The sequence below is a fragment of the Perca fluviatilis genome, chromosome 19, assembly GCF_010015445.1.
Source record: "Perca fluviatilis chromosome 19, GENO_Pfluv_1.0, whole genome shotgun sequence".
Lineage (NCBI taxonomy): Eukaryota > Metazoa > Chordata > Actinopteri > Perciformes > Percidae > Perca > Perca fluviatilis.
In genome coordinates, this window is record NC_053130.1 from 26,757,113 (window position 1) to 26,775,780 (window position 18,668).

At 40.8% G+C, this 18,668-nt stretch overlaps 2 protein-coding genes across 2 annotated transcripts in view; one reads left to right on the plus strand and one right to left on the minus strand.

Moving 5' to 3' along the window:
• The first annotated feature begins 1,220 nt into the window (after nt 1-1,220).
• Nucleotides 1,221-10,226, plus strand: LOC120547700 (placenta-specific protein 9-like). The gene is made up of 3 exons (XM_039783258.1): nt 1,221-1,532; nt 8,758-8,855; nt 9,289-10,226. The coding sequence occupies exons 1-3, from the start codon at nt 1,469-1,471 to the stop codon at nt 9,472-9,474; spliced, it is 348 nt and encodes a 115-aa protein (XP_039639192.1). The 5' UTR covers nt 1,221-1,468; the 3' UTR covers nt 9,475-10,226.
• LOC120547699 (serine/threonine-protein kinase 32C-like) overlaps nt 9,847-18,668 on the minus strand; it is a 98,021-nt gene continuing 89,199 nt past the window's right edge. Inside the window, exon 12 of the mRNA XM_039783257.1 lies at nt 9,847-14,516. Within this exon, the coding sequence (XP_039639191.1) occupies nt 14,303-14,516 (214 nt within the window). The 3' untranslated portion in view covers nt 9,847-14,302. The remainder of the gene's footprint in view (nt 14,517-18,668) is intronic.

Sequence of the window (18,668 nt, forward strand, 5' to 3'; positions counted from 1 at the left end):
GAGGTGATCCGCTGAGGAAAGCCTACCATCATCGTTTTTCTATTAAATGTTAAAAAACGTTGCCATGTTAGGAAAAACCTTCCTTCCTTGTGTGATGTTTAGTGTATCAAATTCATTCTGACAGTATGAAGTTATTCTTTTACTTTGTGTCGTGTGCTTTCAAATGGGGTTTTCTTTTGCCTAAGAGGACATATGAGTTTCCACTAAAACTATAAATCAGTAACCAAGAAGGTTGGTCATGTACGAGATACGTAGAGTCATTTATTTTCTTTTGTGTGTGTGTGTGTGTGTGTGTGTGTGTCCTGCGGCCTGTATCTCTTGGTTTTTATCTACTGACAGACAGAAATGTCTTCTGGCTCTGTTCTCTCAGCTCTCCTTTGATCCCTTCACTCACTTTTCCTCCAGTTTTGTTTTCTGCTGCTTAACCTGCCGATCTGCTTAAGAGGCCAGACGAGAGAGCAAAGCACGGGGCTGAAGACAGCCTGGCTTAATGAAGATAACCACGTTTACTACGTAACAGTCTTGGCTGTGTCGTGTTTGTGTGTGTGGGAAGGTGCGTGAGTCACGCAGATTGTGGGAGAGAGAGAGAGAAGAGAGAGAGAGAGAGAGAGAGAAGTCAGTTCAGTGAGAATAACAGGACCCAATCAATGCGATTATAAAGGGCATTCTCTGCTGGTGAATTGATTTTGATTTCTCTGACTGCCTGCTGAAGGGAAACAACTGACTGCGTTTCCCAGAAAGAGCTCAGCAGCATTTGTTATTCTCTTGATTTTATCGGGAGAAAATACGGTTTAAATAATTCAAACAGAAACAATTACTCTACTTCAATCTTACCTTGAGTGTAGCTGGAAATAAGTCAACTTTTGATGCGTCACAGCATTTCTTTACATTTAGCTGTAAGTCAAAAGAGGGTGTGTAAGACTCCAGAACTGGAATAGGAAAAAGAATATAACATTGAAATCCTTTTGAAAATCTGGAAAGGTGTAAGTCCCCTCATGTCATGTTTTCTTCTTAAACTATGTAAAGAAATACTGATCCTGTTTTTTTTTATTAACTTCAATGTGAACATTAAAATGCCAGGGACCCCAAATGTAACACAAAACTTCCACCGCACGATAAACTAAGTAAAGCCAGAGTTCCCCTCTTTAACAGCCAGTCAGTGTGTGGCTGAACTGAGATCAGAGTCCCCTCCCCAGCACATCCCTCCCGCCCCTTCCCAGATACTGAGCTTTTTGTTCGGCATCTTATGTTTTCATTAGGAAAAGTAGCGCAACCAAGTCACCGAGGGAAGGATAAGGGAGCAACGGAGTGAGCGCAGGGCAAAGAGGGAGAGGGGAAGAGTTGTGCAGGAGAAGAAATCTTTTTTTTTTCAGTCTGGTTCTGAATTAGAGGAGATTTTGGGAGATTTGTGCCTTTTCTCTCACACAGTCCCCACTCTTCGTCACCAGCTGCTCGCCAGATTTCAGCCATGACCTGTCCCTTCACCTCCTCAGTTGGACTCCTGTTCCTTCTGATTGGCTACGCTGCTGCAGGTAAGGGATGTAGCTGGGTGTAGTCGGAAGGAGGGAGGGTAAAAGGGGTCATAGGTCAGACAGGAAGACCCGGAGGACAAAACAGCTGGAAATCAGCTGAGCAGACTTGTGTTCAGTGTGTTGATTTACTAGAACAGAGGATTTATGGAGTGGAAATATATTACCTGATGCCGAAAGTGTCTATTCCATACATTATGTCTTTGTTGCAATACATTTTACATGTTTCACAGATGTAAGTGTGTGTAGACGATGGCTGGAACTGACATCATGGGTGTTCATGCACACACATGTGAGTCTGTGTGTGTGTGTGTGTGTGTGTGTGTGTGCTCAGGGGTTGCCAGCACATCTGTTACTAATATCACTGCAGCTCTGGCTACACTTAATCTAATATTGTGTCAGCGTAGTTTCAAACAATCACTCTTTCCTCCATCCATTTATGTCCATCTGCCGGCTTCTAACCAGCGCGTTAGACTTTGTTTAGCAGTGTTCCAGTGGAAATTCACAAAAATGTGGGCCAACCCTCCAGAGCCAAATCTGTGAGTTACGGCCTCAAGTGTGAATTACGCTGACTTCATACTGCAAAAATGGCCAACTGCAGGAAACACACAGCCAAATGAACACTCACTGTATGCACCAAGCAAGCGCACACACACACACACACACAAAGCATTTGGTCTTATATTTCATCTTAAAAGCTTAATTTAAAACATGAAAAGAAGTTAACTTGGGTGGAATAGTTCTTATTTAAATGATTCATTTGAGAATTAAAAAAACATTCTCACTGAAAACAGGATACAATCTTTTGTTCGTATGTTATTGTTTTGTCATGGGAGGGCATATGAATAGCGCGCCACTTTTAAGGACATTTGGCATGTCATGTAAAGACATTTGGAGCTTGTCGCTGGTCATTTAACGCCCCCGTTCTCCTGTGTTTGTTTGACCCACACGCCCCATCTCTCCTCCCTAAGCGGACTTTTCTCGCTCTTTATATTGTGTCACAATATAAGTCAGTAGAGAATAAATGGCGTGAATTGCATTTACAAAAAGCTAAACATGTGTTGTGATGTCACGGGAAATCCCTTCAGAAATGTACGTGTTATTTATATAAACCATTTGGTACCAGGCTGAAAGTGGTGAAAGCAGTTGAATTGTCAGTTGAATTCAGGGCCGGATTGGGACTCATTTTCAGCCCTGGATTTTCATGCCTTAGACCGGCCCACTTTACTTCACGAATGACTATATTAAAAAACTGTAATCAAAACCTTAGTATATAAGTCTGCAATATCGCCCTGTCCTCTACATCCTTGTAATTCGGTGTATTTTGTAAAATATCACTATTTCCAAGTGTTGCCTCACAATGTAGATTTATTAGAAAAGTTAACATCTTAACAACAACCCAATGATGTTGAACAATATCAGAATCTGTTTCTGTGCAAATAAGTAATCACAGATTAAATAAAGAACAAGATACATTGTATTGCACTTTCTAATGACACCATAATCTATTTTTTCCTTTGAATATTTCATACAACTTCCATAATGGGTCACAAGTAATATTTGGGCATAAAAAGTGATTTATATTGTAGCTAATCTGATCATGTTTGCTTGTTCACACACTGGGATACAACAGCTTACAGTAGATGTGCCATCCACACTGACAGCAGCTGTCCCTAATGCACACTACTGGCTCTGCTTCTGACACTAAATCACATTTTATAAATTGTCATAATTCTCAGCACAAATCTCTCCTTTTTACAAAGCTTTCTGATCAAGTCAAGTCAGTGTCATTATGGCAGTGCCGAATCATCTGGCATCATTAATTATCCCAGGGCATTTTTCATATAGAGCAGGTCAACACCACACTCTTATTAATTCTTATAATACTCAGTCAATGAGCAACCCTACCTGCCCAAACTGGAGTTCTGGGCTCATATAGCTGCTGCTTGGTAACCTTACTGGCTCTTCATTGTCACTGTTAGCAGCAAACTGGACTAGTGCTAAAATGTCAGTTGAATTGAAAGCGACGACAGCAGGTTGAAATTTCAGTTGAAGGTGACGCACTGACGATATTAAAAGTGTGCGCAATCTAAGCCAGGGGTTGATGCATAGACCGTATAAGTGAAGCCAAAACATCTGGATCGCCCCCCCCCCCATGTTAGCAGACAGGACATTGGCCAAATTAAAAAAATCAAATACATCTTTCCCAAATATGGTTTCTTTTATTTTATGTTGTAGTTATCACGCTGATGTTTGTTCAAGTGTTTTGAAGCATTTTCCTGATACGTTTGGTTTGTATTGGTCATTTGATGCTATAAAAATGGGGTGAAACGTCATGATTGACAGCTGTGACTGACTCACTATTGGTCGGACGGGCGATGGGCGGGACTTCAATACCGCGGCGCCATTGCCCGATCACTGCTGCGCTGGTTATTTTGTCTTCTCTTCTGTACAATGGGAGGAAGTGGAGATGCGTCATCCATCCTTTTTTTTTTTTTTTTACAGTCTATGTTCTAAGCAGTTGAAGTGACAGTTGGCATGTCAAATCTGACAGCAGTTAAAATGTCTGTTTAGTTAGAGATAAAGGCAGTTGAAATATCAGATGAGAGTAAAACAGAGTGAATGTGTCAGTGCATGCTCTGAAAGCAGTTGAAATGTCCTTTTGAAGTGTAAGCAGCCCGAGTCGAAGGTGAAGGCAGTCGAAACGTCAGTTAACGTAATGGGTGAAAGCATTTGAAGTGTCAGGGCACATTTGTTACTGCACACCACGTGCGGTTTTCTTTCACGTCACATATTCAAACAGGCTGGTGTGCAGCACACACATCCTAGAACAGGACTTTGTTCTTCACTGATCGAGCTGGTGAACGCGCCATAATGATTTCTACGGTTGTTGTGAAATAACACTCTGACCTGCACGGATTTCTCAATTTTGCACTTGGCTGAACTCCCTCTCTCCTGTTGAGAGAGGCATATCGGTTACACAACCCCACAGCTAAAACAGCTAGAGCACACACGCACACACACACACACACACACACACACACGGTCATTCACCTTTGTCCTCGGGTGGAGTCAGTGAGTTAGATCATCATATCTGTTTGCTGCTCCTGCGGTGTGTTTGGTTGGAGTGTGGGGGCTTATTGTATGATCTCTAAACCTCCTGGAAAAGTTCTGGCCGAGAAAACAGGTCTTTGTATGAGCTGCACAAAAGCGAAAGCCAACTCAAACAGGAACAAAATGCCTTATTCTCGCTGTTTGGAAACACAGACTGGTGATAACGTAACATCTCAGCCCCAGTCATTGTATCCGTTCATTCCATAGCCTACAACAGAGACACTTCTTCCTTTTCACAACAGCATTCGTCATGAACATCTGCATGCAGCTCGATGTTGCAAGCTCTGCCAAAGACCAGGATGTGCTGCGTACACACTGATCACACACTGACATAAACACACACTGACACCATGACAGAGGCACAGCTGTGGTTTGGGGGTCTTTTTGTGCTGATCGGTGAACCAGCAGCACATTCCGTTACAGCTCAAGATTGTGGTTGTTTTGAAATGCAACAATAAAAAAAAAGCAGCGCTGTTGTATGTTTTAACTCCAGATGTGTAGCACATCTTCACGTCTTTCTGTCAGACTGCTGATATCTCATCTGTCACCGTCAGGTCAGGTTTGCCAAATGGTAACGGCTCTTCGTGGACACCACCATGGCAGACATCTGCTTTGCCCGCTCAGTGAGAAAAATCTCCTTACTGTACCTTCCATCCATCCATCCATCCATCCAATCCATCCATCCATCCATCCATCCATTCATCGCTCTTTCTTGGCCCGCTTCCCTGCGTGTACTGAACCCTGGTTGTAATGGAGCTTGTAAAATGTTGCCATGGGATATATCTCTGTCAAATCAAGGCAGCCTACGGTGGCCGGGAAGTGCAATGCAACATTACAAAGAATGAAACACTTTTACATTTTGGAAAACAAATTTACATTTTGGAAAACAAAATAACATTTTAGAAAACAAATTTACATTTTGGAAAACAAAATAACATTTTAGAAAACAAATTTACATTTTAGAAAACAAATTTACATTTTGGAAAACAAAATAACATTTTAGAAAACAAATTTACATTTTGGAAAACAAAATAACATTTTCGAAAACAAATTTACATTTTAGAAAACAAATTTACATTTTGGAAAACAAAATAACATTTTAGAAAACAAATTTACATTTTCGAAAACAAATTAACAAGATGCAAAACACTTTTACCAGTCCCGAAACAAATTTACAAATGACAGATTCTTCACGGAAAGGGAATGTACCACATACCGGAAGTGATGAGGTTTTGTATACATGTCGCCTTGACTACGGCAGTTATGGATCGAATGCGTCAATAGAGCCGCCATCTTGGAACAGGGGAGGCACTCCCTTATATACTGTCTATGGGCCGTCCTTAATGCATCAGCGTCAATGTAGGCAAAGGTCTAACGGAAATAAAATCACTATAAATCGTCAAAATCTCATGCGATGTTCTAGTTTTTTTAAACAAAAAGACAAAGAGACTAATTAATGTGTTAATACAAAGAATATTTATTATAATCAGTTCACAGATATGAGTACAAACGGAAACTTCACCCTTCTGAACTAAGAGGTTCTGCTTCAAAGTGAAGTTTAAACAGACTGAAATGTCCAGGCTCACTCCCCCACTAATGATTCATTTATTTCTGCATGTATTTATTTATTTAACGAGACTTTAAGTCGTGTTTCGTCGTCCACAGTCCGAGTCCCGCCAGACTCCCTTTAGGAAACCTGTGATTTAAACTTCAGCAGGCTGTGACAGTCCGCTCCGTTCAGTCCTGGATCTGATTCTCCCGGGCTTCCCTTCCCTCCAGCGGGCCCAGCAATACGGCCTGGGTCTCCAGCTGCGTGGTGTCGGTTTTGGCTCCCAGGAATGGGCAGTGAGCTCCAGGTCCTGCAGCTGCAGACGGACTCAGCTGCCCCCCCGCTGTAGCTTCGATCCGGCCGCGGCTGTCGATACGTTCCCTGTTTTTCCAATGTTTCCGTCAGGTCCGCGTCATATAAAAACTCAAAACACCGACCACACGTAAAGTCACCATAAACTTCATTCACGCCATATACTCACTCACAACAACACAAATTGACTGCGCTCACCAACAACACCTCATCACTTCCGGTATGTGGTACATTCCCTTTCCGTGAAGAATCTGTCATTTGTAAATTTGTTTCGGGACTGGTAAAAGTGTTTTGCATCTTGTTAATTTGTTTTCTAAAATGTAAATTTGTTTTCTAAAATGTAAATTTGTTTTCTAAAATGTTATTTTGTTTTCCAAAATGTAAATTTGTTTTCTAAAACGTAAATTTGTTTTCGAAAATGTTATTTTGTTTTCCAAAATGTAAATTTGTTTTCAAACGTAAAATTTGTTTTCGAAAATGTTATTTTGTTTTCCAAAATGTAAATTTGTTTTCTAAAATGTTATTTTGTTTTCCAAAATGTAAATTTGTTTTCTAAAATGTTATTTTGTTTTCCAAAATGTAAATTTGTTTTCCAAAATGTAAATTTGTTTTCCAAAATGTAAATTTGTCTCGAGCTTTGTAAAAGTGTTTCATTCTTTGTAATGTTGCATTGCACTTCCCGGCCACCGTAGCAGCATGATGCTAAGGCACGGCTGTACACGGGAGGACAATGTGCACAATAAGACGTGGGATTCATTTCTGGCCGACTGTGCATGGCACAGCTTTTATTTAAGGAAGAAAAGACTTTAAGGGTCAGTGGTGGACTAAATGACTTGTTAGGGTGGACACTGTTTGCAGCGTGAGATCAGCAGCAAAACAATTCCCATATCTACACCCATATCAGCAAAAGATGATAAAAAAAGGATTTTGAAAGTCCCTTCATGAACGCTAACAGATACACTTTGTCTTCATCTTCTTTAGTTCATATGCCAGATGTGGATTTGGTGAAATTAACAGCTGTAGCTGCTAACAAAGCCACAGTCTGTTAGTTTGACAGACTGTGTGTTTCTGTTCTAAAAATAAAGGGTGCACATGTGAAGCTCTGTTTTCCAATGAGGACAGCGAAACAGAGAGGACAGACAGGCAGGAAATGAGTTTATTTAACCCAGAAAGCTTAAACGTTGAGAAATCGTTCTCCTTGTGCTCAAACAAGTGACCAAAATGAAGGCTGTCAACAAGAAAATTTGATTTTAACTTCAAGAAAAGCAAAGAAAAACCATTTCCATCGGGGTTTTTTTTTTTATGGAATAAGCTCCTAACTCTAGCTTTCCGGGATAAAATGTGAAAGCATATCCTTGTTTGGTCATTGGCAAGCGGCCACGGTGTGAGAGGAATGATATTGACAAAAAAAGAGGCAACCTCACACCGCCTTAGTATCATTAAAGTTAGATAACAACACACATTAGCTGTCTGTGTACACTGCAAATGTTTCATCTAAATAACAGCGACAGCACCGCTGCCAGCATTCAGTCAATGAATGAGGTTCACTTATTTATAAAGTAGAAATGCTATCAACGGGAGCTCGGCCCGCAGCCACTAAGAAGGTGCTAGAAAATGGAAGCGGAGTCCTGCCAGACGATGCAGGCTTCCCCTCAAATATGTCGGCTTCAAAGAGAAACAGATAATTGGGAACACAACTTTGAGGATTGGTGGGGGGAAACGGCTGGAACAATGCGTGTGGCCCTCCCCACGCTGCAGGAGTCAGTTCACACCAAGAGCATTATGGTTTCCTGACTCATTTCAGACTCTGCATGAGAAAGGCAGATTATTTGAGTTGAAAACAAACAAGGGAGAACAGCTAGGCTGGCTCCATGCAACGCTACCAAAATCAAGCATATTACTGGAATTGTCAAACTATTCTTTTAAACTCCGAAATTAGTTTTATTATTGTATTGCTCCTCTAGTGGGCAACCTGTTTTTTTTGTTTTTTTTTATGTGTGAAATCTGTTTTTGGTTGAAATGCGTGCTGTTTTCCAGAAAAAGGTTCAGCATCTTGCACTCTCTTATAAATGAATCGTTCTCCTAATTTGTGTTCCTAATACCTCTTTAAATGTGGAGGTAAAGTGAAAGGCTCCTTTTGAAATCAGCGTTAAAGCATATGATCAATAGCGTTTGTGCTTTTCTATGGTTTGCTATAAGAAGCTCACATTATGCACTGTAAATCACTCAGGTATGCATCTTTTCCATTTGCAGGACCTGGACCTGAAACTGAACTGCGGCCTCGAGCGGTGCGTTCAAGTGCCTGTCAAGAGCACACAAACCTTCACAACCGCCTGGATGTAGTGGAGAAGGTGCTGTTTCCAAACCAAGCTTAAATTCAGCACTGAGTTGTTTGAAACCGGTTTCCGGGGTGTTTTTACCCCTGGTCTTGTCATCTTCATTATGAAATGTCAGCTTTCTCTCCATCTAAGGCAGCCAAAACAAATCCTCGGCATTTCCTTTCAAGGATAAGCTGTTGACAAAGCCGTGGCTCACTGCCACATCCAAAGTCACTTACTGTGCAAAAAAAAATGATTTCTCAACTTTCCCCCCAAAGCTCTGATAAATTAGTTCACATTCATCTGACAAACCCCACGCTTACTTTGACCCTACCTTACTAACTGTTTTATTCATATGAATAAGTGACTGTATTATTCATGGGTGATGGCTCTATTATTCATACTACAACTTATTAATGTATTATTCATATGTCAACTGCACAACTATGTCTTCTGCCCCCTGCAGAAAGTGGAGGACACGGTTGAGAAGTTGGAGGTTGAGCTGGCTGCTCTTCTGGATGCCATTGAAGCCCCAGAGTGGCGCCCCCTGTTGGACAACACAGGGAAGACAGCCGTGGACATCCTGGAAGACCCTGGGCAGTTAAACCAACCAGGAAACGGGGGTGGAACAGCGATTCAAGAACCCTTTTGAACATAGACTTCGAAGGATCCAATCCTTGTCCATGATTTAAACACAAGAAAGTAAACTGTCTGTATGCATAAACTGTATCTGTAGCAAAATTAAGTTTGTATCCTAAAAGAGGAGGCACAAGAAGGCCAAGCTTGTCTGCATTATTTACTCTTCCTAATCCTGTGACAGACTTATCTCTTTCCCAGTCACAGCTTCAGTCCTAGATTCTTTCCCCTGCAGTCAACAGTGGTACGGCTCATGTTGACAATGCTATTCAAAGAGATGAATTCACTTTGGACGCCTCTGCTCAGTCACTTCGTACCCCTGCTCTTCATCGCCCTCCTCTGTCTGCAGACAAACTGTTGGAAATGACAAAGACACTGAGACACAAAATTACTGGAAGGAGATTTATTTCTTTATCAAAGCAGTTAAAGCAGCATTTTTTTTTTCAAACACACGGAGCAGTTTCAGTTGGTACAGAAACAAGGCTTTTCACTGATTCTCCGTCAAAATTCCTGCAGCACAAGAACATTATGCAAAATAGGATCAAGAGGAGGAAAAGAGTGGCAAAAATAACATTTTATTCTTATCGATTTCTTTTTCTCAACAGGGCACTGAGATTCAAACTGTATCCACAGAGTTAAGACATCTACAGTATGGTACGCCTCGAGAGCATCCATCACAAAACGGCTGAATAGGAGACATGCTGTTGCTGGTCATACACTAGCACAATGCCTTTTTTTTTTGGAAACACCTAACAGCATCCAGAACATTAGCACATAAAGAAACATGTCAGGAGGGTTTGCAAGCACGGTCCAATTAGAAATGATCACTGATATCAAGGAACAAATGCCAAAACTGGAGATTAGTAATGCAACTTAGAGAAAGGCTACAGTACACTTAAATGGACTGTCAAAATCAGTTATCCATTTACAAATGATTAACTTACTGTATAATTACACATCCACTTCAGGTCTATGTTGATTCTGATGGTGTGTCGACTGATTTAATGAGTCTTAGAAATAACTGAGCTTTCTTTTTCCACAAATGAGACATTCAGTGTTTTAATAATGCAGCAAATTCTGTGTTGGGGTAAAGTAAAAACCTGCCCCAGTTCCAAATAAACTTCCTTTGCTGCACAGTCAATAACGCAACACTTAACCCACAACGGAGCATCACTACATAACTGCTGACCTCATTCCACTCATCCAGCAAAGGTATGAGCCTGTATACTTGAACAAAGCATTAAGACAACCTACAGGATGCCAAAAGGTACTGCATATCATCTAAAAATATCATGCCGTCCATATAACAGTGGGATTATATGATTTTGTACAGTTTAAAGTTCACAAAACTCACTGTCCAGAAACAGTCACGCAGGCCAGTTATACTCTGATTTGGACTGTGTCTATAAATCAGGTGAGCTATTACCAAAAGCTTGTGCATGCACAAATCAGCCAGTAGGGCTCAAGCTCCAGGCTTTGGCAAAAACCGGCTTATAATTGTAAGGGTACATGCAAAATAAGCGCAGGGCTCGAGACTATTAAATTCATCATATATTTTGGCAGACTTGGAAGATGCCACTTTATATCCCTTTAAAGAAGCTTCTTAATCTAATCATAATGTCTAGTGTTTAAAGAAATTCTTCAACATTTTGGGAAATATGCTTATTTGCTTTCTTTCTGAGAGTGACATGAGAAGATGGAGACCACTCTCATGTTCTGTGCATTAAGTATGAAGCTGTGGCTAGGAGGCAATTAGCCTAGCTTAGCATAAAGACTGGAAGCAGAGCAGCCGCTTCAAACTACAAGACCAGGGGCCACATGGCCGACAGAGGAAGCCAAGCTAGCACGTTTGCTAGCAAGCTAATCTGCTGTTCCATTGTCCGTCGGAACTATTACTACCACTACTAAGCAAATTAATTTACAGAAAAACTAATTGGTGACATTACTCGTTACTTAGCCAAGGTAAAGGTTAAAGGTGCCTTCAAACGACTCAAAACTGACCATTAGCTGCTAGCTTAATGTTAGCCCCGGTGTCTGCCCGCAGGACTGGTGATTCCTGAATGTGAATTTTGCTAACATTAGCAAGCCAGCTAAGAACACACAACATGTTACTAAGAAAACTTTGGAATATACACATACACATTTCCCCTCTTGGTTGAGGCTAACTTCCTCACCACCACCCCTCCCTGTACCAAGCTAACGTACTGGTCTGTCAACTGAACGTAGAGAGACCAAACTGAGATGAACCCTCCATTATCAAACAACCGCAGGACAGCGAACAAGCCCATGCCTTTATTGTTAAATTGTTATTACAATGCTACAATGTAGCTACGATCACAATGTAGATCACAATTTGCTGTGTATTTGTTAATACTATATCATGAGTTTTTATTAAAAATGTATAATGGTGACACTATGCTGCTGTAAAATGATTATTTAAAAGTCTGTTGTCATTTTATTTAAATAAGAATGTATTAGAGCTCTGCTTTTTTATTATAAGTTTTTTTGGCCAGTCTTTTACTGGGCACCCCTCATATTTAAGACACCAGAACAGGAATACAGAAGTTACAAGGTAACTTAGGCTACTGAAGGCACTCTTAACTGTAGTTTTTTACACAATACAAGGTTTCACACTACGTGTAACCCAGCTAGTAAGAACTCTCTGTAAATGTAACTTCGGCTGCATCCGTCTTTCATGTGACCAGCGCCTTGCACTCCCTCGAGAGTCTCCTGAAACTGCCTGGCTCTCTTCAAAGTTTAGTATCCACCTACAACACCTCTAAAGCTCACACATAAAGACAAGACAATGTATCTTATTTTAAATCTGTACACAAAATGTATAATTTGTGGTTTTAGAGCACACTACTTTTGCCATCCATCCAGGACTTCTGTGCAGCATTTCTGGAAATTCACAGCTGTTGTTCGCCTAATAGAGCATACAACTTCCACCTCAAATGAATTTGAAATGGGTCATTTTTAACATTACTGTGTGTGTATGGATTAAACAAACAAATAATAGTGAGCTTTAGTGTGTCCTGGAACAGGGATTTTTTTGGACAGAGCCAGGCTGGCTGCTTTTCCCTGTTTCAAGTCTTTATGCTAAGCTACGCTAATCGTCTCTCAGGTTCGTACTTAACGCACAGACATCAGAGTGGCATCAGTCTTCTTGTAAAGATAGCCAATAGGCGTATTTCCCCAAATGTATAACTATTACTTTAAGGCCCCCCTCTTACCTGAAATAGATACTTTATACATAATCACAATATGATTGTATAAATGATAGTATTTTCACTTGCAGAAGGAACATTGACTTCATGTTATACTGGGAAAAAAGAGACGCACACATTTAAAGTTCCTTAGAAATGGTTATGCAAATGGTAGAAAAGCTTTGGCATTTTTTGCCCACAAGTTGTGCCTGCACACTTGGAAAGAAGAGTAGAACGAAGCAGTATGAAGCTCCACACAGCTCTTTCTTTAGTTTATATGTCGAGTTCGCAGTCCCACATAAAACTGTGGTGAGTTGAATTACCTACACTGTATGCTATTTACATGGTTTTCATTCTATTAGGCCTTAGGTGAACCTTTGCTACATGTTCCCAGGTGTTCAGACTGAGATTAATGGTACCACCTTAAAAGTACCAATATCACTAGGACAGTCTTAGACTAGCTCATCTATACAGTTTGAAGTACCAACAGGGCACAGCTAAACATTTAAGTACAGCCCTGAAACAAGCTCTACAGGGAGATGATCTTCATACTAACCAAGCACTTAAAGAGATGATGATGTCTAGTCAAGTAAACAGAGCTTTCTAACAGATTCTTAAAAGATGTGATTGTTGGTGATTGGCATTTACAGTATTACCCAGAGCAGTTTCTGAATGCTTTCTGAGTCAGAGCATGGTGCAGGGCTAAAACACTACATCTTGGTAACCATTAAGGACACGGTGACAAGCAAAAGCCTTTCATTCTGATTGCTGTACTGATTTCCCATAAAGTGCAGTACCTTATCATCCTAAAAAAAAAAAAAAAAAGCTCAGAGAAAGAATAGTAGTCTAACACTTAAATAGGAAAATCAAACTAACATTTGGACCTATAATGCATCCATGGCTACAGCGTGATTAACGATTACTGATTATCATTAACAGGTACCACTTTAAACAGGTTACCAACATGAAACCAGCCACACTTTCTTGGGGGACGGAAAACAGCCATGAACACTTGCGGAAAATGTGTCTCGCAAAGGTGTTGCAACAGGAGGAAGGTGCTCCAGGAGAAACTATTGTTCTAAATTAGGGCACACGTTATGAAAGAGGCTGGGTGGGAGAGTGAACTGAAGACACAGGCAATAACTTAAACTGAGTGCCTGCGTGTGCTAAATAATTCAGTCGTCCCCATCAGATTTTGAACAGGAAGGCTGAGAGGGAAGGCGTCTCCACCGAAACCAACAACCCCCCAAAAAACGCGGACTGCTATTGCTCGGGATGTCATCATGCTCGTGGAGCTTTCTGCTCATGAACAACACCTCCTAGTAAGGGATACCTTATATAGTCATGCTATACTGTAACATTGCATAGAAGTTAGATCTTACTCTAGGGCAGATGGGTACAGTAGGCGGGGACTGTCTGGAAATCTGCTTCATTCATGCCCTACCGGAAGAATGCTACAGAAGGAAAAAAGGAGGGGAAATGGTGGGAGCCATTTTGGGTCCTGCTCTGCGTCAGTCTGTGCGTTTCCTCCGCTCCTGGCTACAACAGAGGAGAGAAGTGAGGGTGTATTTATTGGCATGGCACAAACACTGCAGCAGCCAGAGAGACTTGCGATCGTCACTGTCAGGCGATGTGGCGCTAGCAGCTCCCAGGGGAGGAGCAGACCGAGCCGCACATGCTCCGTTTGGAGGAGGACTCAGGCTCCGGCTCCGGATCTGGTTCTGGCTCTGGTGCATCGTCGTCGGTGGCCCCGCCTTCAGCCTCTCCGTCCCCGGCCTCTCCGTCCCCGTCTCCACTGGCATCATCGCCGCCGGCCTCCTCTGGCTGACCTTCCTCCGGACGCCTTTTCAACCTGGGACAGATAAAGAAACACACACAGAAACACATTTATAATCATACAACCTGCATTAATACGTATATGCATATATACACCATATGGAAACCTCTTATGGCAAGTTTAATTTCCATGTTTTCCATTCTTTGTGTCTGTGACCAGCCGGGCAATGCATTCTGGTAGTGTTGCGGCAACTTTCGAGCAGCGGGGAGTCGAGTTGCCCGCTCAACATTTGCAAAACGCTGAGGTCCTGGCTTCTTTATGCGAATCAGGGGCATCCAGCTCGACTCGCCACCTCTCGAAAATTCACAAAAATCTTTAAAAACTGACCACTGTCGATCTTAAAGGTTCCATGGGATGAAAATTTCACTTTATGATGTTTTTTAACATTAATATGCTTATGAGGTCATAAGGAGCAAGGTTACCTCCCCTTTCTTTGCTTTGCCCGTCCAGAGAATTTGGCCCGCCCATGAGAGAGAGAGATATCATGGCTTTCAAACGAGCAAAGTGGCAGTTGGTCAAGGCCACACCCCCACCCTCCACCTTGCCCCCCACCCCCATCTCTCTTCCTCAGACACAGAAATGGTACATACTAAGGAAAGCTCATTGTGGGACTGGCTCTAGTGGCTGTAATTCTGCACCAAGGCTGAATTTCAGGAAAGAGACTTCAGATACAGTATTAGGGGACCACTAAGGCCTATATAAAAGAGACTTCAGATACAGTATTAGGGGACCACTAAGGTCTATATAAAAGAGACTTCAGATACAGTATTAGGGGACCACTAAGACCTATAAAAGAGACTTCAGATACATTATTAGGGGACCACTAAGGCCTATATAAAAGAGACTTCAGATACAGTATTAGGGGACCACTAAGGTCTATATAAAAGAGACTTCAGATACATTATTAGGGGACCACTAAGGCCTATATAAAAGAGACTTCAGATACAGTATTAGGGGACCACTAAGGCCTATATAAAAGAGACTTCAGATACATTATTAGGGGACCACTAAGGCCTATATAAAAGAGACTTCAGATACAGTATTAGGGGACCACTAATGCCTATATAAAAGAGACTTCAGATACAGTATTAGGGGACCACTAAGGCCTATATAAAAGAGACTTCAGATACAGTATTAGGGGACCACTAAGGCCTATATAAAAGAGACTTCAGATACAGTATTAGGGGACCACTAAGGCCTATATAAAATAGACTTCAGATACAGTATTAGGGGACCACTAAGGCCTATATAAAAGAGACTTCAGATACAGTATTAGGGGACCACTAAGGCCTATATAAAAGAGACTTCAGATACATTATTAGGGGACCACTAAGGCCTATATAAAAGAGACTTCAGATACAGTATTAGGGGACCACTAATGCCTATATAAAAGAGACTTCAGATACAGTATTAGGGGACCACTAAGGCCTATATAAAAGAGACTTCAGATACAGTATTAGGGGACCACTAAGGCCTATATAAAAGAGACTTCAGATACAGTATTAGGGGACCACTAAGGCCTATATAAAAGAGACTTCAGATACAGTATTAGGGGACCACTAAGGTCTATATAAAAGCATCCAAAGAGCAACATGTCATGGGACCTTTAAATGAAGACTCAAGACTCAGCAACTGCACAGCCTATTTCTCACTCACACATTTCGGCGAACGATTACCGAAACTAACTCTTACTTTATTTTAAAATAAGAGAAAGTTTCCAAACAACCGCCATGTTGGTCTGTTTTGAAATCTGGGAGCAGATAGCTCCACGAGTGAAGCGTTCGTCATATCAGGTGCAGCAATTGGGTTGTAGGAGGGTGCAGCCTGTTTTATTTTCTTGTCAGTGGTCATTGAAGAGAAACTGATTACTTCTAGTGGCAAGCGCCACCAAGCACCCAATGCTTGGAAGTAGGGTGATCCCTGCCGTCAAAAACGCCATATAGACACGTACCATTAATCTAATTCTTATTTAAACACCTTCTGGAAGAACAGGCTTCCCTGTGAGCCCATTTGGTCCTCAGAAAAGTAGAAAAATGAAACACACATGCAGAACAGCTAGTAGCTGAATGTAATGAGAGTCCTTGAGTCTATTATATAGTACTCGTCTCTGCTGTGCATAATTCTAGATCTTATGACCTCCATTATAAATAGAAGTAGATTGCCATTAACTAGAGCAAAAGGATATAATAAGACATTTGCCAAACAGAAGGATTTCAGTGACACAGCAGTGGCAGGACCCGGTCAATAATAGATGAGGCAATAATTCAGAGCAGTGATGAACAAATATTCCTCCCTTTACATTGCTAAGAGGACACATAGTTAATGATATATGGACCTTATAGTGTATATTTATGATATACTGTGTGTTTTTTACTGACATTTACAAAATATTAGATGCAAAATATTTAGCCACAGCAGGGTGGGCTCTTAAAACAATTTTGCACAGCAGTGATGCTTTAGGGTACTTTTAGTGTTAGCTCCACATTCACTCATGCTTAGGTTCCAGTCATGGTTTAAATGCAGGTGGCAGTAAGGGAGATATTTCCTTCAAACTGTTCACTACAATAAAAATTATTATGTGTGAACCTTTGTAGTGAAAACTACAGTTTATTTTCATAGATCTGACCATTTGTTCTAGCAGGTATGATAACATTTTACTTCCAAAAGTAATTGCCGAGGTTTGGGAACACAGTGACAAAGTCAACAAAGTTTGATAGGACAAGAAACAATGATTGGTCGGATGATCACACAGGCTGTAATCAAACCCCCAGGTTAGCCAAATTTATTTGGAAGAGTAAACAATGCAAACGGTAATATTATTACCTACACTGTTTGATGCCAACATCTACTTTTTAATTCCTGGTTCAAGTAATTCAAAGCAAGTTTTGAGTTTGTACAGCAGTGTGCTCACACTGTAAAACCAACAAAATAAAGTAAACTTTAAAAAGTCATTTCGAATCCTTGACGCTTGAGTGGACCTGTTGTACACTATTCATCAACAATGCGATGCAGAAAGGAAATAGAGGATCTTCTTACAGCTGTGAAAAAAGATGTCTAATTGCAGATGTGATCGATGGTAGGGAACCAGCTCCAGGAACATCTCCGAAAAGAAAAAAATGATTACAATATTTGAAAAAAGTTTGCTGTCACTGTGAAGTTTAATTGGCTGATTTGATTGCCTTTGTATGGTCTGCGTATTATGCCGTTTCCTATTAGTATTAAAAAGTATCATATGTTGTATACTTGTATACTAACTGCAACAAAAAATTTACTATAGCGATTAGTATATACTGTATATAAATAGTATGCCGTATGGATTTATTGGGACACAGCAATAGTTTCCCTGTGCAAGCAAGGATAATTAGCTACATTATCTCCAAAATAAAGTTCAAGCCAAATCTGGCAAACCTGCTGGTTTGTTTAGAACATATACGCTTGTCTGAACAGTTGCGTTTCCTTCTTGTTTCATCTTATCTGAGATTATGGGATCGCAGCACTCACTTTGTTTAGTACAATGTTAGCATACCTGATGAAACAAAGGGCCACAGCTACAAAAAACCCAACCTTTTTACCTAGTTTTCCTTTAAAGGGGAACTATGCCCATTTTAAAAGTCCATACATGTTCTTCCTATAGTCTAAAACAGTCTGAAATATTAGTTAACATGAACAAATCTCTTCCAAATCCAAAAACTAGAGTGCCAAAAATCTACCTTGTATATGGTGTAAAGTGTGGAAGCGCTGTATAGACAATGAATTGGGAAAGATTATAAATTATATATGACACTGAGAGCACCCAGGGGAATGTTCTGAATATATGGGTACATATTCTGTTTCACACTAAGAACGCTACAATAGAATAAAGCTCATTTGGGTAAAAAAAGAAAAGAAAAGCCAGTCTCCTATTCATTGTCTATGGAGCAGCTCCAGACTTTATACCGAATGGTATTTGAGACTTACTTCTCTGGTTTCTGGCTTTTAGAGACAAATATACACAAATATTGACTGAACCTTCCTAGGCCATGGGAGTGACATATTGGAATTCTTTATTTGGGTGGTGTTACCTTACAATTGAGGGTAAAAGTAGCAAAAACTAAGACATTTATTTCGTTTTAAAAAGGAAAATTGGTGCAATTCCCTTTAAAAATTGCACTTTGCTTTTCATGTCGG